Source organism: Strix aluco, chromosome 20 (assembly GCF_031877795.1).
Source record: "Strix aluco isolate bStrAlu1 chromosome 20, bStrAlu1.hap1, whole genome shotgun sequence".
In the NCBI taxonomy this organism is placed as follows: domain Eukaryota; kingdom Metazoa; phylum Chordata; class Aves; order Strigiformes; family Strigidae; genus Strix; species Strix aluco.
In genome coordinates, this window is record NC_133950.1 from 9877530 (window position 1) to 9901032 (window position 23503).

Below are 23503 nucleotides of genomic sequence, written 5' to 3' on the forward strand. Positions count from 1 at the left end.
CTGAGTTGCTGTACATAGAATTACATTAAATGAAATAATGATAGAAGGCTCGATCATGATTGGGTCATAAATCTTATCAAAGAGGTCAAAGAGGTAATTTTTTTTTTTTGACAGAAAGAATCAATTCTGTACTCCGAAGTTCTGCTGTCCTGCCACCTTCCCCTTCGCCTGCCCAGCGCTGAGGCTGGAATTGTGGCGGCCCCTTTAAGATGCTCACAATTTTGCGCACTGCCCTTCACCAAGATGGCGCTCCCGCCCTCACTTTCCTCTCCCTCCCCTCATTATCCCCCCCCCCGCCCCGCCACCATAAATGCCGTCCACTCACCCAGGTCGGCCGCGCCCTGCACAAAGATGGCGGCGGGTCCTTCTCGGCGTGCCCGCTCCCAAGATGGCGGCGCCCTCCTTCGCTCCTCGCTAGCGGCGGCGGGACGGGCTGATGGCCGCCATGCCGGGCGGGTGAGGTCAGTTCCGGGGTGGGGCCGCCGCGGTGCGGTTAGGGGCGAACAAAAGGAGCCGGAGCCGACGTGAGGGAGGGCGGGGGCCGAGGTGGCCAGGTGGGTGTTGGCGGAGGGGTGCTGCGGCTCGGCTCAGCTCACGCCGCGCTCCCCTCAGCGGCCCGGGTGCGGACGCGCGGGGTTGCGGGGACGTGTCCCCTCGGGTGGGGCGGCCGTGAGGGGAACGGGAGCGGCCCCCGCCGTAAGGCAGGGCTGTGGGGCCGGGGTCCGATGGCGGCGGGGCGCGCCTGAGGGGCCGCAGCCCTGAGGGGAGGGCAGCGGCCAGGTGGGGCCTGAGCGCCCAGCTGCTCCCCTCGCACCGCCCGGGCGGGCGGGGAGGATTTGCTGACTAATTCGGCAGTAATTCGTTTCCTCCGTGTCCCCGCCGTCCCTGCCCCGTCAGGCGGCTGGCGGCGGGCCGGGGCTGGGGGCAGGTGAGTCCCCCCCACGTCCGTGGGGCGAGGCAGGGCAGTCCGGTGTGTGTGTGCTGGGTGTCCCCTCCGGGGGACCTTGCTTCTCCGGCAACGGGGGGAGACGTCCTGTAGTTGTTACCTGGCAGCGGTGCTGGGGATGGACGCTGGTTGGTTTTATTATTTATATCTCCTAATAGAGGATGTCTGTTGAGTTTGTGACAGCTGCGGCGGTGGGGCAGGCTGGGGGGCAGGCGGGGCTGGTGCGCAGTCTGCGTGTGGGGGAGCCGGCACCGAGTGGTTCAGGCTCTGGGCTGGTGCCGAGACCGTCGCCTGGGAGGAGGTGGGGGGAGAAGGTCAGAGAGTCTTCTCCTCTGAACGTCTCCTTTGCTGCAGTCTGTCACGGCTGGAATAGAATAGCTTTGATTATGCGGGTGTTGCTTTGAAATCTGTCAGCTCTAAGGGTAACTTCGGGGTCAGGAGGAACGTATTCTTGAACAGCTTCACCAGTATGTGGGTTTTTTTCCTTCCAGTGATGTCCCTTCCTTTTAATTTTTCCCAATTGTTGACAAAATGCTTTCTGATGTTCTGCAGTCCTCTCCTACATAGCTAGGAGGCTGGATGCTTGAGAGATCTCTCAAAGCTTAGGTCTGCTCCCTTGACTGTTTTCCCATGCCCTATGCTGACATGCAGGAAGCAAGAGGGGAAAAAAAAAAAGCTATTGTAATTCTTGTTGATAGTGCTAAACTGCTGCCACTTTAAGAAGATATGTATTTGTAGGTAGGTGTTGAGAGGAAAGGGGACAGTTGCTTGAATCCAGAGTGGTTAGGAACATGATCTATATTTTCAGATATTCCTGACAGTAACATTTAAAAAAAAAAAAAATCAGGCTTTTCAGACTAGAAAGTAGTTAGTAAAGCCATTAATCCTTTTTCCCATCTAAAAAAAAAGTTCTTTCAGGAAGCTAATCTGTCCCTACCAGTTCGGGCTTAGTTTTATTATTAATACTCAGCATCTCCTTTGGCTGGGTCTGCAACAACCTGCTTTTTGGTAACTTCTGTTCAAATAACAGATGTTGGAGATTCCTTATTCCGAAGAGTTTTACTCAGCTCTTAGAGCTTTTACCGTCTTTCTAGGTATCAGGGTGTCTCTGGTTCCCAGTGACCCTCTACATTGCTCCTCACTTCTTAATAACCTTTACCAAGCTTTTACATGACATGGTCCCTCTGAACTTGATCCCCTCTTCTCTGATGATCATCTCTGTTTCATTTCAGGGAAGCTGTTCCCATGGCGTGTGGGGAATGCAACGCTTCAGCACCTGCTCAGGATCCAGCGCGCAGGAACATCGTCCACTTCCAGCACAGAGAACTGAAGTGCAGATAGCAGAACCCAGCTGCAGGGTAAGGGCTACAGGCCAGCTCTCGAGTGGTAAAGTAAAGCCAAAAAATGACCAGGATACTACTTAAACATAGTTGCAAAACACAGGGCAGCGGTGAGATGGCTGATAAGGGGAAAGGTGGTTGATCAGAGGGTGATATGGGGAGAGTGGTGGTATGCTAATTAAATTCTGCAAGCCCTTAGTCAGCTTGAAGATGAAAAAAGGGTAAAGGAACTGAGCATTGTCCAAAGTAGAATGTGACTCTTACATATTCACCCATACATCTAACTCCTGGCTGGCCACATAAACCTGGACCTCTCAATGCACTAAATGGTAAATACTTGAAGACTGTCCAGTAAATGGTTTGGTGACTGCTACCTAAAAGGAATGCAGCTGAGAAGTAGCAAGAACTGTTCAGTTTGGTAGGTGCTCTTCCGTTTCCTGTGGGGTGGTGTTTGTAGTACTGTACAGGCATCTCCTAGGCAGTTGTTCACAGTGAGCTCTTAGGAGTGCGCTGGCGAGTCACCCATGTGGGTGTCAGTTAGGCAATGACAGAAACTAGTTGCAAGAAACTCCCTGCTTCCTTGGTTCTTCACTAGGATAGTGATGAAAGGTGTTGCAGAATTCTGTGCTTATCTTCAGGATGAGAAATGCTGTCCAGATCGGCAGTGTTCCGAGCAGCGAGATGTGCAGTATGTTGCTTCCACAATACAAGTATCCCTAAGACTTGTCTGGTGTTCTGGTTAGTGTTATGGCAGTTCACTGATTTGTTTTTCATACAGATCCTCTCATGGTATTTGGAAACCCTAACTTTATTCATGTAGGTCAAAGACAAGGTGCATAAATATTTTTCTTAAAGTATGCCAGAAGCCATGTGTTTAAAAGTTAATGTTTCCATGTTTGAAATGTGGAGTGCCTGAAGCCTTCCAGTGATGACTTACTGAATACTTAGAGTTGATTTACATTCTAGTAAATGCTGCAGGCATTCAGAAAGATGGTCTGTGGTTTGGGGTTCTCAGAGACTTTTTTTTTAAATAAGCAGTGGAGGTCAGCTTTATAAGTTATTGTGTTATTGCTGTGTGATTGGAGCAGGCTTATTAGAGGCCTTCATGTAATTCCTCCACATTCTAAAGGATTTTGTTTAGTAGAGTACTTAAAAAGGAAAGGAAACTCACTTCTGCTGTTAAATTGAGCCTAACTGGTGTCTAGGAAAACAGAGTAATGTCAGGTGAGTAGTGGTGGAGTGCAGAGGAGAAGGGTTTAGGAGTTTAGTGTGAGGCTCCTTATCATGGTGGGGGTGTGTGTGCATAGCTATTGTTTTGGTAATGATTAAAAATTAACATATTCAGCTGCAGTGTGGTGAGCCTCCTTTGTGCATTTTTTTCAAAAATAGCCTCAGTTTAGAATATGCACACTAATACTGAACAGGTGTTTAACAGTCTACATGCTTTGAAGAGCTTATCTTGAATGCTTCCAAGCAGTTTTTTCCTTAAACTGTTGATGTGATGCGTGTACTTTGATTTGCAACTTGAAATCCAGTTCATATAGCTGGATTATACATGCCCCTCCTGCTGCTATGAAACTGCATTTGAAACCAAAAGCTATTCAGTCATGACCTCCCTGCTGAAATAATAGTGCTTCCTTCTTGTGTACTAAGCATTGTTAACATTTGCTATAAAATTACCTTGGCAATTCACAAAGCTCCTCTTGTGACAAATTTGCAAGCTGCTTCTCTAGCTACAGCCTACCTTTGTGAACAGTAAAGGTGTGTACTGGACTAGTTAACAGGTTCTGCTTTTGAGTCTTGGTTTTGTCAGATCTTGGTGGTGAAAGGATAGATGGCCTGTCATTCTGCAGTCAGAAAGTGTTCTGAGCTGGAAGTCATAGTCACTGTTTTGGAGCTCATGGTCCTGAAGACAAGGCTTATAGAGTATGGTGAATAGGTGAATATGTACTTATTCCCTCTTCTTTCCTCAGACTGAGGCTAAATATTATTGTGCTGATAGCTGATATCTTACTATCTTTGCTCTCATCTGCATCTTCTTTCATCTTAACTGGCTCATCTTTTTGAGCTTGAAAACAGCTGTGGCAACACCCATGGATTTCTGCATGTTGTGACAGTCTGTCAGCAATCAATTAAGATTATCCTTGCTTAAAAGTTTTTACTTGCATTGAATCTAGTGTCTTGATTTCTCAATCTGTTGTTGGATATGTCAAATCTCTGTTCTGTCCATCATTTCTGTCTTTAGCTGAAACCAGCTGGTTACCTTTTCTTGTATGGCTCTTCTCAATGCTGGAATTAAATGCTGAAGAGCCTTCTCCTGCAGCTGATGAGGTGCTTGAAGGTGTTCCGGTTGTTACAAGTTAATGCTGTTGCTGTCTGTTTATCTTAAGTAGTAACTAACAGAATTAATTCAATCACTTGTGTTAGTCAGTGCAAGGGAGTGTTTCATAGTGTCCTGTTGGAATAAGGCAGTCAGACTTCTCCAAGACAAGCTCCAATGCCCTGTCCTTGAAGCATCTTTTTTATGGCAAAGAAAATTAATTCTGGATAGGAAGCCTGTGACCATGTACATTCATAATTTATAAGCTGACACAGACATTTTTCTCTGGTTTGCATCACTGTTGCAAGTCATCTGATAGCTCTTAAATTTATGTAGCTGTATGACACCGACATACAGTTCCTGTTCCAAGTGTCAGTGGTGCTGATAACTTCAAACTGTGTTCAGTTCTATGCAGCTGGGGCAAAATGCTGTCCGAAGTCAGAAAATGTGGCAGGCCAAGCCAGGTCTCTGGCATGGGTTGTTCTGATAGTGCAGATGTTCTTCCCTGTACTTGTTAGGACAGGCTTGCTTGTGTGATGGTAAACAGAAGCTGTTGCACTGCACTGTTAATGTCAGTCTTGCATCTGACAGGAAGAATCAACTAAGGGATAGCTGTAACAATGATAGTGCCATCCATAGTGTGGGTGGGTGATTCTTTTTCATGAGCTTCAGTAAAGATGTTGCGACCCAATCAATTCACTTTGTCCTGCTGTATCTTGTGGCTTGGGTGAGACTGAACGTTGCCTACAGCTGCTGGGTGGTTGTGTGAAAACCAACTTACCTTGCTCTCAGGGTTGAGTTCACTGGCTGTTCCACTAAGTGAAGAGTGTAAGTTCTGGCAGCTGCTGTTCCACTACTCTATCCGCCAGTCTAAATGATAAGTGACCCTTTAAACTTCACATGTTCACTTCTCTGTCTCAGAAGAAATTTTGTTCCACAGGAGGGATTTATTTTTTTAAGGCAGAAAGGGCCTGATGTAGGGATAACAGTTGGTCGGCTTTGGCATCTGGCTTCATTGCTGTTTATTTCCAAACAGCAAAGGACAAAATCACTTGAGTTGTTCCATCTCATGTCTTGGACTTTTCCAGTTGATCACGTGGCTGTCCTTGTGCTTGGAAGGTTTTCTGAGGGGTGCCTGAAAGCAGCTCTGTTTCAGCCTCCTTTTTTTCTTTTAATACTGGGCCTACATGGGGGAGGAGACACGTAAATTGCTAGTCCCATTTCTGACCAGCAAAGCTCTTGCATTTCCTGGTTTTTGAACAAAGAGCTCTGTGTCATGCCCTTCTTTAGGATTTCAGGTGGCAGCATGCTGGGGAGGAAAGGTTTGCTCTGTTGAAAACTTATTGTAACATGTTGTAGCTCGTCAATAATCAGGGCTATAGTCTTAACAGCATCAAGGTTTTTCTTTCCCTTATCTACCTCTGATGCTGTCGGCACATGAACAATTCCTTCTTTCTCTGGGCTTCTGAGAGGTAAGAAATTTTGTAAGCAGTGCTTGACTTCTGCTTTGCTGTCCACAATCTTAGAAGGAAATCCACTGAGAATTAAGAATATATATAGTGGAAGCTAAAGAGTTGAACTAACATACAATGAATCCATGTCTACTTAGCTAGAACTGTATTATGAGTGTGCCTCACCTGAAAGCTGCATGCCACTAAAGGTGAGGAGGACTTCCCTGATTTCAGGGAGGTCCTGGGAGCAAAGGGTGGAAACTTAAATTCTTGTGCGTGTCATGAGATCTTGCATGTAGTCCTATTTTGCCAGTAGCTCCATTAGTAACAGAATGGCCAACAGAAAGGAGGAGGAAAGAGGAGCCTGGATAAAGTGTTCAACAAATGATGAGTCAAGCTGACAAACTAGCCAGTGAAACAGAACAGTGATGTTGTTTCTGTTCACTTTGTCCCTAGCTGGATATGCTGGCCAGCGGTTGCAGGCAGGAATTTCAAGCGCCATTCAGCCAGGTGTCTGTCAGCAATAAGTCAATCTTCACTTGTTTAGGTTGGATGGTTTTGGATAGAGGATTTGTCCAAATCGGAGGATGTTTGCTCCTGCAGCAGTTGCTATCTTAATACTTTGAACTTGTTAAATATCACAGGCGTCCTGGGGCTTGTGGAAAACATTCACACTCTCAGCTTTGTCAGCCTTTATCTAGTAAAGTACATGCTGCTCTATGATGTCTCTGTCAGCCAGATACGTTTAATCTTGTTTCTGACAGGTTCTACTATTTAGGCGTGGTGTGCTCAGAATGTCCCTGTTCTTCTAACATGAGTGATTATCTTTCTCCTCCAGGTGTGTCTAGTAAAACACAGGATTAATACTGGTGATGCTTATGGTTGGCTGAAGTCTGGGTAGGTTTGGCAGGCTGGTTATGTAAGTCTGAAACTGCTGTTTTGTCTGTTGTATCAGCCTGTTCAGCATTAATGATGAGGCTGTGCTACACATAGTAGGTAGGTGCCCAGCAGGCTGAGGCAGGGATGGTTGTCTGGCAAAATGAGTCCGTGGTGGGATGCAAACTTGGATCCAGGTGAATCTGGAGGCACTGAAGAGGTATGTACTATTTAAATGTGGACTGTGTAAAGATTTCAGGAGCCCATCTATTCAGTCTGCTTTGATCCTGCTGTATGACAATGAGGCTTTAGCATACAGATCTTTCCCTGTACAATCTCGGATGTTGTGGGTATAAACTGTCCTAAGGTGGTTCTATATTGGATATGAATTGTAGTGCTGCTTTGGTGTAGCTGAAACTCTCAAAGGTGAAGTCATTTCTTGGGAGTGGTGGGTGAGGGACTGCTCAGGCACTGCGTGGTAGTTAGGAAAGCACTGTGGAATGCAAAAGCTGAAACACCTCCGAGATAGACACATGTAAGATTTATTTTTTTTGTCCTTCAGCATGCAATACCTAAAGCCTGCCTATTTAATTATACCCTTGGAAATTTTACTTCCTTATGCTTCTGATAAGTTGACAAGAGTTTAGACAGAGATGTTCTGAGCTTATGCAAGTTTAGTGAAATCAACTTACCTTTAAACTTGAGTAAAGCACTCTTTCAAAATCTCAGTATCGATGCCTTCCATGTGGCAGAGTTAACTCTACTGTCAGCAAATTGCCTGTTTCTGAGCCCTAACTGGCAAGTTCTGCAACTTGAGGTCTATATGAAGGAGCTTGGATCCTTCTTCACCAAGACTGCTCTGACACAGTACTTCCTTTCCAGTTATGACTGTTCCTGTCTAAACTCCTTCACTCAGTTCATGTTCTGTGCTCAGCCTTCAGTGAGGCTACATGACAGAGCTGACTTAGGAAATGAAGCTTCTTCCCAGTAAACACTTTCCTGCTGACAAAGCACACAGGAGTTCAACTCTTGAAAAGAACAGAAGCTTGAAATCTCTGCTGTTTGTCTGCTGGTCCTGTGGAGCTTGGTCTGGTCTTGGTCACAAGGGAGGTAACTTTATTTTTGGTAAGCTGTCTTCATGCAAGGATTGTTCCTAGACTTACGCCAGGATAATATCCTCCGTGTAAATCATTCTCCTGTACTTGTTGGGAGAGTGTGTTCCAGCTACCTGCTTGGTTTCTACATAGTGCTTGGAATCACAGTGCCTGCGGGAAGAATCCTACCGTGCAGGGGAGCATCAAGTGACTGAGATGGCCCCTGAGAATCTGACTTCTTGGAGTTAGTCTGCTGCTGTTGTCAATCCCAGCAGCAAAACTGCTTGCTCTAACACGGGAGGGAGAGTGTTGAAACAAGAATTGCGTTCTAAAATGATTACAAAATAAAGTCCATAAAATAAGTGATATTTGCATCTCGATGCAGAACTGTCTTTCAGGAACTAGAAATGGATTGCATGCATGGGAGATCTGGGTGAGGAGGGATGCAACTTTCTCACCTACTTTCTCAGGTTTTTGGTGGGCAATTTTCCCTTTTACTGCAGATGGAGTAAGATTAGATAAGATATGGCAAATTCCAGCTTCTGTAAAGGTGGCCCCTGGTTGTATTGTTCTTCTGGGACTTGGAAGGGTCTCCACTGCTGCCAGGAGGAGTGAGGACTTGCTGTGAATGTCCTTTTCTTCCTCCAGTGACCCTGTCATTGTTACTGGAAGGCAGGAGATTTCCTGCTCCACCCTACCGGGGTAATTGCTGACACTGAGCTGTAATACACTATCATGGGACACTCAGATGATTTTTTTTTTTTAAGCTGTCTTGTAGGTGTACTGTGTGAAGGGAGATTTCCTACCCCATGTAACTGGTAAATAGAATTAAGGAGCCTGCTGTACTAATTTCTTGCTGATTTCCTTCCTAGCTATCTTGAGATACAAATCAAAGTAAGCACAAGGTTAACTTCTTGTGGGAAGAAATTCGGTGTTTCCTGGATTGGGCAAAACTAGCAACCCAGCACTACAACTGATGTCTGAAAATGCCTTAGCCATGAGACCCCAATTACTGAGAAGAATAAGCCTACTGGGGGTAATTATGAAGGGTCTGATGATTCCTGCAAAAATTCCCCACCAAGAGTGATGAAGCACTGGAGGGAGGAGGAGGGATCTCTGGGGAGAAGTGGCATCTGGGCAAGGGAAGGAAAGAGATAAATATGTATTTTTTTTCCTCTATATGGAATAGGAGGAGTAAAGAGTTGTTTAAATAGAGTAGCTTTTTAATGAACAATAGCAGTGTTTTCACTGCATGTTCCTGAAAAGAAAAGAGGGGTAGGATCTTACACAGCATTTATGGAGAGCAATGAATGGTATGGCAGCATTTGTTACCTCTTAGATGTAGTTTAGAAGGAGTCACTACAAAAGCCTTCCATTGCATCTGGCAAGTGTTTAAGATAGATGTGTACGTGCTGGGAGACTGCCATCAGACTCTCATGGAGCCTTAGGGTGGAGTGTAGTGAGACCTCTGGCTCTCAAAGCCCCCCTGGGTTACAAGTCTGGTAGAACTGAAGCTGTGCTCAGCTGCAAGCGTAGTTGGATTTTGGAAGCTAAGCCATGTTAAAGTTAACTGTTCCAGCAGGTAACTTCACTAGCTTTCATGTTCCCCTTGTGCGAAGCTTTCCAGGCTTTCTCTTATTTGTATTGTAGAAGTGCAGGGCTCTGCTCCCTCAGTCTGATTATGGTGGGAGGGATGCAGGGGGTGACAGAGGGCATGTGTGTTCTTGTCTTGTTTGTTTTTCCTTGTGGTTCGGCAATATGTCAGTGGTCCTACCCTGGCTCTCAAACCTTTCAGTAGCTGAACTTTCATTTCTCTATGTATTGGCTTGCTTTCCTAGCCCGATGTAGTAACGGTCCTAACAAAAAAACCAAACGAACAAAAAGGCAAAAAAAAAAAAATCAGGTATATATCTTGTTTTGATGCTTCTGAAGAGGGAGGGAATGGATGAGTAAGGGGCCTGGGATAGTATGAGGCTTCTGTTGCGAGTGATTAAAGGCCTCTGTCCCACCTAGAGATTCTCCTGCAGAAAATACAGGGGTGAAGTGAGTTTTGACTTTGAATTTTCTTGTCTGTGTAGACAAACTGAGGAGACATACATCACCAGGAACTGAGATTCAGGGAGCTGTTTAACTGCTGGCTTCATTTGAGGTGTTCTGGAGTGCAGGGGGTGTAAAGAAAAATTCTGTACCCTGTTTTATTCTGGAATTAGTATTTCTGTAGCATGCACAGACAGCTTTTCTCTTGCAAATGGACTCTTCTCCCCGAGGTGGATGTATTCAGAGAAGGGAGCTGAGGCATGGCTGAAATGCCTTGCCTAGGGCCTTGCAGTAAGCTAGCAACAGGACTGGGAGGGGGGTTTTGGACACCTTGTCACTCTTATTCTAGCTGTTCAGAAGACATTCAGTTTTGCCTGTTCTTCCCTCTCGCTGTGAACGTGTAATCCTCTTGCCCAAATCTGCTCAATGCACTCAATTCTGCAGAGGCATGCCAGCCACTTCTCTAGTGCTCTGCAGCCTAACGGGCCAGTAGTTTCTTCTGACAGTGCTGTATATGGCTGTTTTCATCCTTTGTTTCTACATCCTGTGCCAGGCCAGGATTCCATGAATTTACTGGTTGATAAATTAATAGATTTGCTGTTCTGCCTTGTTTTACGGATCTTCTAGAACAGGTATTGCCATTTTGTCTCTCAAAATTCCCACTCTAAAAAAAAAAAAGGTAAAAAATTTGCATATAGAGTTTCCTCAGGTCTGTCTTTTGTGATGAACTAAAGTAGTATTGGAACTGGCTGGGCAGAAGGGCAAACACTTCAGGGATGGCTGTCATCTTTCAGTCTACCACCTCTGGTTGCTTGCAGCCTTCCCAAATAGCGCTAAGTCAAAGCTGGCATTTTACCATTTATTGTTGTAAGCAGCAAACCAGGGAATAGAGTTCTGTCTTTAGTGTCTCCAGGGAGTGCAGTGCTTTTTGAGTTCATATTAGGAAGGGCTTCCTTTGCAGTTCTGTGCTGGAAGTTCATTTTAAATACAAACTTGAATTCTATCAAAGCAGGTGGTGTGGGCACCCCACTTGTCAAAGAAAGCTTTCTGCTATCGACCCTGCAGGTACCCCAGGACTTGTTGGGACTGTCTGTACAAATGATATCTTATGGGTTGGGGAAACATGATGGAATTTTTGCTCCTTCTCCTTTACCATCAAATTCATGTGAGTTTGAAAATGACTGAAAGATTAGTGCTTGTCCTACTCCTGAACTTTGCTAGCCAGCATGATGTGGTATTACTGCTTTTTCACCATCATTAGAACAGGTTACAATGACTTCATGTTCCTTGCTTGTGTTGCCGGTCAGAAGGGGAATTTTGGGTTGGATTCATGGATCAGTCAGGCTTCCGGGCTTTCTATGGCTTGCTGAAGAATGTGCTCGAAGTTTCATCTGGAAATCTGAAGAACAGAACAAGCACTGCCATAAGGCCTCTGCTTCCCAGAACCTTTTGATTTCCTTTGTGACACTTAAATCCCAGCTGAGATGAACTCTAGGTGGGAGTGGTTGGTCAGGGAAGTGAATTCTCCTAAGTATGTTTCCCCCTTCCCCTACTTCTGAAGTAAATAAGGCAAAGAGCAGCTGTTACAGGATTTCAGTACTGAATCTATTGGAGGGCAAGTAACTAATCTTTCCTTGGAGAATTAATGCAAAGGGAGGAAGGCAAAGCTACTTCCGTGGAAGGAAAAGTCATTATAGCAGGCACCTTTGTTCTCTTTTCCAGCTTGCTTTATCAATGCAAAGTGATTCTAGGAAATATGACTGTGTTGTACATAAATAATCTTCCTTGCCCCTGCAGTTGAGAACCACACAAATGCAGAATTCAAACTGTTTTTAGAGAGCTAGAAAATAACAAACTCATGACAACTGTGCTCTGTGCATGGATTTTATTGCTTCTAACAGTGCTGGCAAACTCCTTCATCCCTGAAATAAACTCCCTAGATGAAACAGTAAACTCCCAGATACTGGTCTGGCTGGGGTAGTTTAAGTCTGTCCTGTGAGCTTTCTTTTAAGTGTGAATGTCTTTCCCCACAGACTGCTAATGGTAAATACCGGTTCTGATGTTTTGTGACAATTGATCTGTTGGGGAAGACAGCAGCAAATTAACTTCACAGCCTCAGCCCTGGCAAGTTACTCACAGGGAGCCTCATTCATTTGTCTCCAAGTGACTTGAAATTTGGTCTCAGCTAATTCCAGTCTTGCTGTGCCAGTGCTTAACATGAGTTTCGTGATGCCCTCTCGAAAAGAATAAAAAAACAGTTTAAGCTTATTAATGCCTGTTTCTGGTTTCCTTTCAGGTGAATCATGATTCCAGTCACTGAATTGCGCTATTTTGCTGACACTCAGCCAGCGTACCGCATCCTAAAACCATGGTGGGATGTCTTCACGGACTACATTTCCATAGTGATGCTGATGATTGCAGTATTTGGAGGGACGCTTCAGGTCACCCAGGATAAAATGATTTGTTTGCCCTGTAAATGGGTTACCAAAGACTCTTGCAATGACTCAGTCAGAGGTTGGACAGCTGCAACCCCAGAACGTACCTACTACAACTCTAGTCTTGTGCCCTCTACTGATACAGGGCCTACAGGGATCCGATATGATTTGGACCGGCACCAGTATAACTATGTAGATGCGGTGTGTTATGAGAACCGTCTTCACTGGTTTGCTAAGTATTTTCCTTACCTGGTGTTGCTACATACGCTCATCTTTCTGGCTTGTAGCAACTTCTGGTTCAAATTCCCAAGGACCAGCTCCAAGCTGGAGCATTTTGTGTCTATTTTGCTAAAGTGTTTTGACTCTCCGTGGACAACGAGGGCATTATCTGAGACAGTGGTGGAAGAGAGTGATACCAAGCCAGCATTTGGGAAAATGAATGGCTCCATGGACAAGAAATCCTCCACAGTCAGTGAGGATGTGGAAGCCACTGTTCCCATGCTGCAGAGAACAAAGTCTCGAATTGAGCAAGGGATTGTGGACCGGTCTGAGACTGGTGTCTTGGACAAAAAGGAAGGTGAACAGGCCAAAGCACTCTTTGAGAAAGTGAAAAAGTTCCGCACGCATGTGGAAGAGGGAGATATAGTTTATCGCCTGTACATGAGACAGACCATCATCAAAGTGATCAAGTTCATTCTGATCATCTGCTATACTGTTTACTATGTCAACAACATAACATTTGATGTTGACTGTAAAGTGGACATTGAGAGCTTGACTGGCTACAGGATGTACCGCTGCGCTCATCCTTTGGCCACTCTCTTCAAAATCTTGGCATCTTTCTACATCAGTTTGGTGATATTCTATGGCTTGATCTGCATGTACACGCTGTGGTGGATGTTGAGGCGATCACTCAAGAAATACTCCTTTGAGTCTATCCGGGAGGAGAGCAGTTACAGTGACATTCCTGATGTGAAAAATGACTTTGCTTTTATGCTCCATCTGATCGATCAGTATGACCCACTGTACTCCAAGCGCTTTGCTGTTTTTCTGTCAGAGGTGAGTGAGAACAAACTGCGGCAGCTCAACCTCAACAATGAGTGGACTTTGGAGAAGCTGCGCCAGAGGATCACCAAGAACTCCCAGGATAAGCTGGAATTGCATCTTTTCATGTTGAGTGGCATTCCTGACACAGTCTTTGACCTCATTGAGCTGGAGGTCTTAAAGCTGGAGCTTATCCCTGATGTCACTATTCCTCCAAGCATTGCTCAGCTCACCAGCCTTAAGGAACTGTGGCTCTACCACACAGCTGCCAAAATTGAGGCTCCAGCCCTTGCCTTCTTGAGGGAGAATTTGAAATCTCTCCACATCAAGTTCACAGACATCAAGGAGATTCCTCTTTGGATTTATAGCTTGAAGACTCTAGAGGAGCTTCATCTGACGGGGAATTTGAGTGCTGAAAACAATAGGTACATTGTGATAGATGGACTGAGGGAGCTGAAGAGGCTGAAGGTGTTGAGGTTGAAGAGTAACCTCACCAAGCTGCCCCAGGTGGTGACAGATGTTGGCGTGCATCTTCAGAAGCTTTCCATCAACAATGAGGGCACCAAGCTCATTGTTCTCAACAGCCTTAAGAAAATGGTCAACTTGACGGAGCTTGAGCTGATCCGTTGTGACTTGGAACGCATTCCTCACTCTATCTTTAGCCTCCACAATCTGCAGGAGATAGACCTGAAGGACAATAACCTAAAGACCATCGAGGAAATCATCAGCTTCCAGCACTTGCATCGTCTCACTTGCCTTAAATTGTGGTACAACCACATTGCCTACATCCCCATGCAAATAGGCAACCTAACCAATTTAGAACGCCTTTACCTGAATCGTAACAAGATAGAAAAGATCCCTACCCAGCTTTTCTATTGCCGAAAACTTCGGTATTTGGATCTCAGCCACAACAACTTGACTTCCATACCGCCAGATGTTGGACTTCTTCAAAACCTACAGAATCTGGCTGTGACAGCCAACAGGGTAAGTGAGCAAGGAGCTGAGTGTTCCTGTGTGAGTAAAAGTAATTCTGGCACTTCTGTTAATCAGTGTGATTAAACATGCTACAGTGCTGTGTGAAATACTCCTGGCACTGCTGTTCTATTTAAATTCTCAAGCTTTTGTTTCTCTCAGAGAGGTTTATCTAAGCCAAAACATTGCAAATACTTCCAGGGGCAAGCCGTTCTTCCAACAGCCCTTGTTCTATAGCATTTCCTCTCTTAACAGTGAAACTGCTTCTGAGTGCCAGTTGGAGGCTGCTTAGAAATCCTGCCTGTGAGTTGTTTCTCTGCAGTTGGAAGCCTGTAGTCTCTGGAACTATGCACTTAAGCCTGTGTATTTCAGACATGTACATACACTATGGCAGCAGCCATCTGAGGCGTGTATGTGTGTGGCTTACAGCTTTGCATTTCCAGGGAATACTCCGTAATTTGGTCCTGGAAGCATGCACTTCTTGTGGAAGGTTAGATATGGACAGACTTATGAAAAATGGTTCTTAAGATCTCACTCTTAAAATGCATTGTTTTATTCCACAAGGGTGACTTTGGAGAGACAGCAAAGACAGCAAAACAATCTTCTGCAGTGTCCTTACTTGGGGCAGAGTGAGCTAAACCCATTTATCAATTGTCAGTCAGATGTGAAAGTGTGAACTGTGGCAATTCCTTGACTTTCAGTGGGGAGGAAATAGGATGGCACCTTGCTGTGTCTCAGCGTGATGGCTGTGGGTTTTCTTGTGTAATCCCAGATAGGTTAAGTCTAAACCTTAACTGTTTAAGTCTGTCTAAGCACTGGGCAGGTTAGAGGGGATGACCAAATGTGCTCTGCTGCCTGATTATACCACAGGTTGTATCTTGACTTGTGTTGGAGGGTGTTTATTTGCTTAAAGCAAACTGTACCCATGTTTTTTCCGGAATCTTTGTTCCTGTGTTTGGGATTATGGAGACTTCACTTACCACATATCACAAAGATCAGTCTGTGACTGCCCAGACTGATGTGCTGAGCTGAATGGCTTGTTGAAGCTTTCATTCAGTCTGTCTGCAAATTCCTGGGAGGCTCTTTTTCTCAGAGTTTATTACCACCTGAAGTTACAAAAGGCTCTGACATAACTACAAATTGCAGACAGATCTAATTAGTGGCTTCTGGGTTCTTCTGGGAACATGCAGTAGAATTGTCCTGGAGCAGTCCTGGTTTTCACTGTCATATATGAAGATTCTTACTGCTATTGGCAAGACATATTCCTAACTGAACACTGTCAAGCTGCCTGTGAGAGGCAGATAGAGCAGCTCTAGTATGGTTTGGCTTTTCACAGGGGAAGGGCTCTCAAATCAAGTATTTAATTGCTAACACAGGATTCCTAAGACTCCAGCCAGCATTTTGCAGTCAGTGTCTGAAAGTTCAAGTCTTTTGTTGGCCACTGAAGAGTAGCTGCAGACAAGCAGCAACCATTCAGCTATCCCAGTTTAATAGCTCCTTGCTCAGTTTTCCCAGCACTAACAGACTGGATGGCTGTGCATCTGTTCATATGGGTAAGCTCTGGTAAGCTTCATGGTATGCACACATCATTTCCTATTAAGTTAAAAGCCAAAATATTTTCTCAGGGCAAGTGGAGCTGATATGGGCAGTTTCTGAGGGTGACATTCACTAAAGATGAGGGATTCTTAAGCTCCAGTTCAGAACTTGGATAACTCTGTGCCATTTGTTTTCTGGCAACCTTCCTAGCACAGCTTCCCAAGGGTTAATCTGCAGTGTATCCTCAGCAATCTTGGGGTGGAGTGTCTCTTGGATGAGAAATAGAGGCAGCTCCATTTTCTGCAGCACAGTGTGGCACCACCCATTTCTCTCTGAAAAAAATGCTAACGAAACAGGAAGGCTGGAGCAGCCTTTGCTCCTCTCTGTTCTGAAGCAAAAGGTGGTGGGGACCCAGTGAAACAGCTGAGCTGTTTGTATCCTCGGCAGGTGTCTGGGCAAGGCCACAGTTGCCCTGGGGCTCTGACAGCCTGGTTGCTTACAGTAAACAGTGACAGCAAGAAACAAGAAATTTCCCAAGGCCAGGAATTCTCAAGTGTCCTCTCCTAGCTCAGCAGTCTTAGCAAATAGAGGCCTCTGGAGTTGGCTGGTACTAGTGTACCATTCTGGGAAGCAGGCTGTATTATAGCACACTGCTTCCTTCCTAAACCAATACTTGTCCCTTAAATAACACTATTATTTTCAAAAGCCTGTGATCATTTGATTGCATGTTGCTGTTTGCAAAACACTCAACGGTACCAGTAACAATGACTGAATTGAATTGTCTTTAATTCATCTGGTCTCCTCTTGGCTTTTCCTTGGACTCCATCTCATTCAGAACTGATTACAGTCTAATTTAGCCATGAATGATATTGTGCATAATTGAATTTAAAAAAGGACACAGTTGCATTTAAAGGCAAATGATAGCCTCTGAGATGAGATTTTGAATTGAGGGGAGAATGCTAAATTGCTACCTTTAGTTTGTAGCTTAGTGTTTGTTAAACCTTCACCATATTGCTTTCCTAGAAGTTCTTTGGGAGGACTGGACTATTAAAAAGCTTTAATAGAAGTAAGCCTTATTAAATTAGTGACTCATGGATACATGAAGGTGGTGGTGGGAAAGCTAACAGCTGGTGGCTTCAGGTGGTTTTTGTTGTTAATTTTGACACTGTCAAAAAACCCTGTGCTTTGGAGCCTAGAAAGTCTTTACCACAATTCAAAGCCCTACAGAAATGATGGAAGAATAGTCCCAGTTCTCAGGGCCTGGAGATTGTACCCATGTAGCCTCTGTTCTTATTACAGCAAAATTAGGTTTTCTGACTAAATCTGGTCTTTATGGTGTTCAGTAGAATACCAGTTGTACAATGGCTACTTAACACAAAGGAGCTATGATCCAGTGACAGTATAAAGGGTTTGGGATGGAAAGAAGCTAATACTGATGGGAGCATGTGACAGTATAGGCCAGCTGTGAGCAGCTTTCTGGTCCTCTAACTCTGTCCTTGGTGATGTCTTTTGCTTTAGCAGCCATCACTGGTGATCTTTTGTAACTAATGCAATCGAGTGTCTGAAAGAAGAATCCATACAATCATGGTCTAGTGACTTTTACTTGGGGAACAGCCCTTACGGTGGGAAGCAGGAACTTACTCAAAGGAGAATTGGATGATTTAAAAGCAATGCTCTGTAAACCTTGAAGCATTGTGTGGGCTTGTTGGTTTCTTATGAGCATGTGTCCTGTTTGCTGCTGACTTTGCCTATGATTGATTTTTGTTTTTTCTTAGATTGAGAGTCTCCCACCAGAGCTGTTCCAGTGCAGGAAGCTGAGAACCTTGAACCTGGGAAACAATGTGCTGCAGTCACTCCCGTCCCGGGTTGGAGAGCTGACAAATCTGTCGCAGATAGAGCTACGAGGGAACCGCTTGGAGTGCCTGCCTGTGGAGCTGGGAGAATGTCCTCTGCTGAAACGCAGTGGGCTTGTGGTAGAGGAGGACCTCTTCAACACACTGCCCTTGGAAGTCAAAGAGCGGCTGTGGAGGGCGGACAAAGAGCAAGCTTGAACCCCTGAAAAAAGGGAAAAGCCTCTGACCAACAAGAAGGAAACAAAAGGCCATTCCAGTCCCCTTTTCCCCAGATCCTCCCCTTTCTCCCCTCCGATCACAACCAGACTAGCCAAGGAGTCCCTGAACAAACATGACTCTGAATGAGGCGGCTTCCTGCCTCAGATGCAGGATGGGGGAAGCTTGGGATCAGGATGAGGATCAAGACAGCTTAGTTGGCCTCTGAGCAAGGGCCAGTGGGAGTAAGAGGTGTTGCTGTTCTTCTGGACAGGAAGTGGGGTGAGGTGGATGGTACTGGTGAGAAGAAATGACCTTTGAATGGAGGAGAAAATGAAATGTGGTGATTGCTGCATTGCTCCAAATGGGGCTTATATGTGTCAGGGACTGAGAGTGTCCAGTGTCCTGCAAGCAAAGATCAAGAGACTAGGAAACCTCTTGAACCTGCATCTCTGTGACACCTGGTACTGTTCCCCTCTGACCTGGAGATTCAGTCAGTGAGGCCCCACGCTGGGGTGGGATAGGATACAAACAGCTGATTTTATCTAGATGCTGGCATTAGAATTTGGGGGATAAACTTCTCAGACATCAGCTTGAATGCAGGATCTTTTTTTTAACCAATTGTCTTTCCCCTTTGCACTCCACACCTTCTCCTCTGCCCCTGGAGAAGGAACCAAACCACCCCAACTATCTGTTCATTTAAGATTGCACTATTTTAACAGTTTCAAGTCACTTGTGCTGATGAGTAGGTCACGTAGCATCCTTCTCCAGCTGGTGTGCTGGAGGAACTAACTGACATAATTCCAGAGCTTTAGCCTGTTCTGAAATGGATGGTTATAGTGCAAGTGGGAGAAAGATCTGCATAAAAAGCAGTTGGACTGTCTAATCTACTTGCCCAGAAGCACTGAGTTGCTTCAGGATCTGGCTTTTAAAGTTTTTAAGCTACTTTTAAATTCCTGGTATTTTGTCATGTACCAAATATGAACACACAACTGGCCAGTGTGTTGGGGTGTCTCCTGGGGTTGTGGTGTTAGTACAGAGGAACACTCGGGTTTCCTCTGCACGTTTTGCCTCCCCCCCTTAAGTTGTTAGATGCTTTGCCAGTGTTTTTCATGAGTGCAGTCTATAGAGCCGCTTGATTGGGATTTTTTTCTGTTGTCCTCTCACTTTAACAGCTGTCAGTTCCTGTTACACCTCTTGACGTAAGGAAGAGGCTAATGCTGATTGAACTTGGTGCTGGAAAAGAAACCTGTCCTCCTATTTCTTCCCCCTTTCATTCTGTCAGCATTAAGGAGTGGTATGAGAATCCTCCGTGGACTGAGTTCCTCTAGATCCCTGGGACAGAGCAGTTTTTATTGAAACAAGTCTGACCTGTTTGGTATTGTTTGACAGAAAATAAACCAAAACAACCTTCTGCACTGGCAGAGGTAGATAACTTGTAATAGCTACTGATAATCATGTCCTTAAGGTGGGGTGGTTAAGGTGTGCCTACAATACACCCTAAGTCTGCTCTTTTTCATCAGAAGGAAGAGGAGGCTCAAGGACCTGCAGGTCCTGGTTGTAATACTCTGCATCAGACCATCAGGTTGGCTCCAAGGTGCTGCAAGCTGAGGCATGAGAAGTTTGGAGGCCTCCCATGTGTACAAAAGGGGGAAGCTGCAGCCATCTCCAGAGCAGTTCCTGGCAAGCTGCCAGTGAGTGCCCTGGCTTAGCAAATCGTGGTGATCCCTTGGATGTTGGGGCAATAAGGCACACTGTGGCTTTCTTCATCAGATGTAAGATATGAAATATATACACTAAACATGCTGAAACCATGAACAATGTTAACTGGGCTCTGGATTTGTTGATGTTCAGATGCTTAAATAAAGCTGCATTAAAATCCAGGAGATCTGTTTATAAAACTGCTTTTAAGAAAGATGTAAATTCTGCCTCCCTTAGGCCATTCACTATGAAAAGTTTAAACAGTCCAGGGAATAATGTAATTAAATCTCCCTGGGAGGCAGGGTACTGTAAAAGCTCTTCTTGTTTCTAACAGGGTTAGTGTCTTGAAATTGTGTTAGAGTTGCGGCCACTGCTGAAAGGATGGGGAAATATTGATGCTGATGCTTCTTGGATTGTACTCGTTCTATTTGCACAAGCATTTTGGATCAACAGAGAGGGCAGAAATTGCTAGGTGGGCTTAATGCTTCTCAAGTAAAGCAGGAATGGCTTCAGGCTTAGCTACAGTAATACTGTTTTCCAGTCAGTTCCTTGTGCTGGGTGTGGGGATTGTTTGGATTGTGAAGGAAACTTTTTTTTTTTCCCCCTTACTCTGTGCCAAAAGATAATGCTGGAGAGTAATGGCTACTGAATAGAGACTTGAACTGTTTCGTGTTCAAGGCTACTAGCTAACTGGTATAACATGTATTTTAGACAAGGTGGGACTGAAAGAGCAGAGCACCTCACAGGATTTTCACCTAGCTTACAGGAGCAGAGAGATTTCTTCTGTATGCCTAGATCATTGTAGATGAGTGCTTTGACTCTTGATTCTAGTTGTGGTCTTAGTTACACAAACTAGGCTTTACACAGCTATGTTAGAAGTTTCTATAAGCAGCTCCTGAAAGTATGCTGCAGCGCTTCTAGAAGCTTGCAAGTCTCCTGAACTGCCATGTATCTTGGTGCTGAGTCCCTAGGACAAGTGGGCAATAGGCTACTCTGCTAGAAATGAGAGACTGTCTCTAACTTCTGAGCAAATAAGAGCTGTACTCCTGCTGCTTGCTGCATAGAGACTGCCCTATGCCTGAGGTCTACAAAGCAATTATAAGACAGGCCAGTATTGATCATGCATGAAAACACTAGCTTTTTGCTGCTCTTACAATATTCCAAGCTCAGTTTTTTTTAGGTCGTGGCTGCTAGGGCTTGAGATAGCTTCCTGTGTGGCAAAATTGGGGTGAGCAGTCTGATAACTTTTTGTACCAGAAACAGGTGGTACAAAAATACATTGCCACTCTGGAAGAGAGCAATATGTTTTATTTACTCCTGATATGTGCTTCTTGGTCTTCCCTCAAATAGATACTGATTCCAGAGTATCAGTCTCGTGTGGTGAGATGGAAGAAGCTTTAAAACTTCAAAGATAGGGTCTAAACCATGAGGTCCTGAATGTGTTTACTGCTCAGGACTCCTGCAGAACTCAACCCACAGCAGAGTGAGTCATCCACTTCCCATACTTGTCTGGATTGCTCAGTCTGAGGGATGAGCTTACATCAACAATCAGTGTATATTTTCTCCTTCAAGTTTCCATTAAACTGAAGTTTAGGGGTTTTATTTCTGAGACTGATCTGTGCATTCAGAAAAAAAAAAGTTCAATTTAAGCAAACAATCAACAGTCTGGTCAGTGTCTTGTTCTCCTGACAGGCTTTTCAAAGCACTCTAGTAGTAGCAAACCAGATTATTTATTAGCTGCTAAACCATACAACAACTTGAATTAAAACCAACTGTTTCCTTAATAGCACTTCTGAGCTGACTGAGTTCTTGGAGCCCCTGTAGATCACAAGCACACTCATCCCGTGTTAGGACTGAAGGTTAGTAATTCTACCTTTCCTGCTAAATACCCCAAAAAGTAGTAAGTTGCAACTAATTATTTTGAACCAGCTGAAAGACAAGGAATACCAAGCCTATTAAATGTGTTAAATCTTGCTGTATCTCTGAAACTATGCACTGGAATGTTAGCTGAAGTTGTACTTTAAGATTGTTTTCTGATTTTATGATTTGGTCTCTGGTTAATACAGCAGCTGGAATTAATTTACTCTGCCAGTCTGGTTAAATAGCTGTTATAGGTATCTTTCATGATGTGGTGTTCTTTGGTATTAATTGTCACTTCCTGATAATATCCTACCTCATTTTTTATTTTTTTCTTATTACCATTTATACACTCCATTTAGCTCACTTCATTTTAATTAAAGTTCTTGGTGTTCATTACCATAAATAGTATTAAGTGGCTTTCTGTTGCTGAACCACACTGAGGTCCTGTTTTTTTTTCTCTCTAACAAATTATTCTAGGAATTTTGAGAACAATAACATATCCTTTACAGATGATGAGGTGTATAGTAAAAAATTTCAATTGTTACCAATTCAACATCTGTGACATTGTTTCCTTTCCTTACCTTTTTTCTGCTTTGGAAAGGGACTCGCGTGGTTTGAGCCCTTTGGATTTTTTTTTTACATCTTTTTTAGTCCTCCTTCAGGGGAGGAGTAACTTTCTCTTTTTTTCCCTCATTAATAGCTGTGCCTTCTCTAGAGATACATTAATGTAACTTCTCCACAGAGGCACTTGCTCCTTCAAGTGTGTTTTAATAGTCTCTGCCTGAAGCCAGCTGTTCCCTCTGATTCTTTTTCTTTCAACCATGGAGAGATTTCTTAACTCTTGGCGTGACTTCTCACTGACAAACAATATTGTCATACTGTAGAGTCATCTACTCTGAAATGTTACCTAAGGTAAGGCTGTGTGAATGCTAAGTAGTAAAACTATTGCTTAAACTTCACTTTTTTTTTTTCTTAATACGTTTGAAAAGGAAAATTCTGCCCCCCCCCCCTCCCCCCCCAGGCTGTCTGGCCACATAGTGGATCCTGTAGTTTTACTAAGCACGTGCCAAAACAGAGTGAGTTTTCTGTCTTACCTGCGTTCTAACAGTGCATGAAGCAGAACTGGAACTGGACAAGAGATTTGTTTGACTCAGACCTTTTTCCCTCGATCCCTCCAGCTGCAGTGGTGGGTTAATATTCAACTGCTTTGGAAATAGGAAATCCTCCAGAAATCTCACCTCTGAAATCCCTTTTCAAAAGTAGCTGTACTTGAATTGCTGGACCCTGATAGTAAAGACGAACTTTGTGGGAATTCATACAAAGAAAGGCTTAATTTAGGATTTCTGGAATTACCCTTCCCTTCCTCCTTCTGCCTCCTTTAAAGGAATTTTATTGAACAATGGGGGAAATTTTTCTAGAGGAGACTTAATGAGAAGGGGGCTAATGAGCCTGAGTCATCTTTTACAGCTGACAAACGTGTCCATTTAAGACACTACTCATGGCTTAAACATTGTTCACTCCCACTTTGTAAATGCACGAGCAGGGTTGTGGTTTGGCATCTGAGACCTGCAACTTGATGTAATGTAACATTTCAGAATCATGACATTCACTTTGTATGTGGGATTGTTTGGGCAGCTGATCAACAGCACCTCCACCTTAAGCACTGAAGGCTGCTATTGTTTTCTCTGAAAGACTTGTAAGACTGGACACTTTAACAGAATAAAAGTTTTAATTTTTAATTTGCATTTTCCTTTTATGTCTGCTTTCTTTTAAGTTTTCTGTATGCAAAGGCACTTGGCCTTTCACGATCTCGCTTTTCAGAAGACAGATGTTAATAATTCCAGCT

General features: G+C 44.3%; 1 protein-coding gene across 7 annotated transcripts; it reads left to right on the forward strand.

Moving 5' to 3' along the window:
- Window positions 1-331: 331 nt before the first annotated feature.
- On the forward strand, window positions 332-23402 carry LRRC8A (leucine rich repeat containing 8 VRAC subunit A). 7 transcript variants are annotated; one of them, XR_012625896.1, is made up of 5 exons: window positions 477-554; window positions 2179-2304; window positions 12361-14524; window positions 17824-19871; window positions 21585-23402. XR_012625896.1 is itself a non-coding variant. In XM_074846779.1 (4 exons), exons 3-4 carry the CDS (start codon window positions 12368-12370, stop codon window positions 18097-18099), a joined length of 2433 nt encoding a protein of 810 aa, XP_074702880.1. In that variant the 5' UTR covers window positions 332-461; window positions 2179-2304; window positions 12361-12367; the 3' UTR covers window positions 18100-23402. The 7 variants fall into 7 exon arrangements, 3 of the variants coding, with proteins under 3 accessions (XP_074702880.1, XP_074702879.1, XP_074702881.1); XR_012625897.1 differs by having other exon boundaries at window positions 17824-19523; window positions 19620-23402; XR_012625898.1 differs by having other exon boundaries at window positions 17824-18560; window positions 19272-23402.
- Window positions 23403-23503: the final 101 nt, after the last annotated feature.

What these genes read in the sequence shown, in the direction of transcription:
- LRRC8A (XM_074846779.1), top strand. Translation starts at nt 12,368, where the DNA reads ATGATTCCAGTCACTGAATTGCGCTATTTTGCTGACACTCAGCCAGCG. An exon ending in TGGCTGTGACAGCCAACAGG is followed by an intron (nt 14,525 to 17,823) that starts GTAAGTGAGCAA and finishes GTTTTTTCTTAG; the next exon opens with ATTGAGAGTCTCCCACCAGA.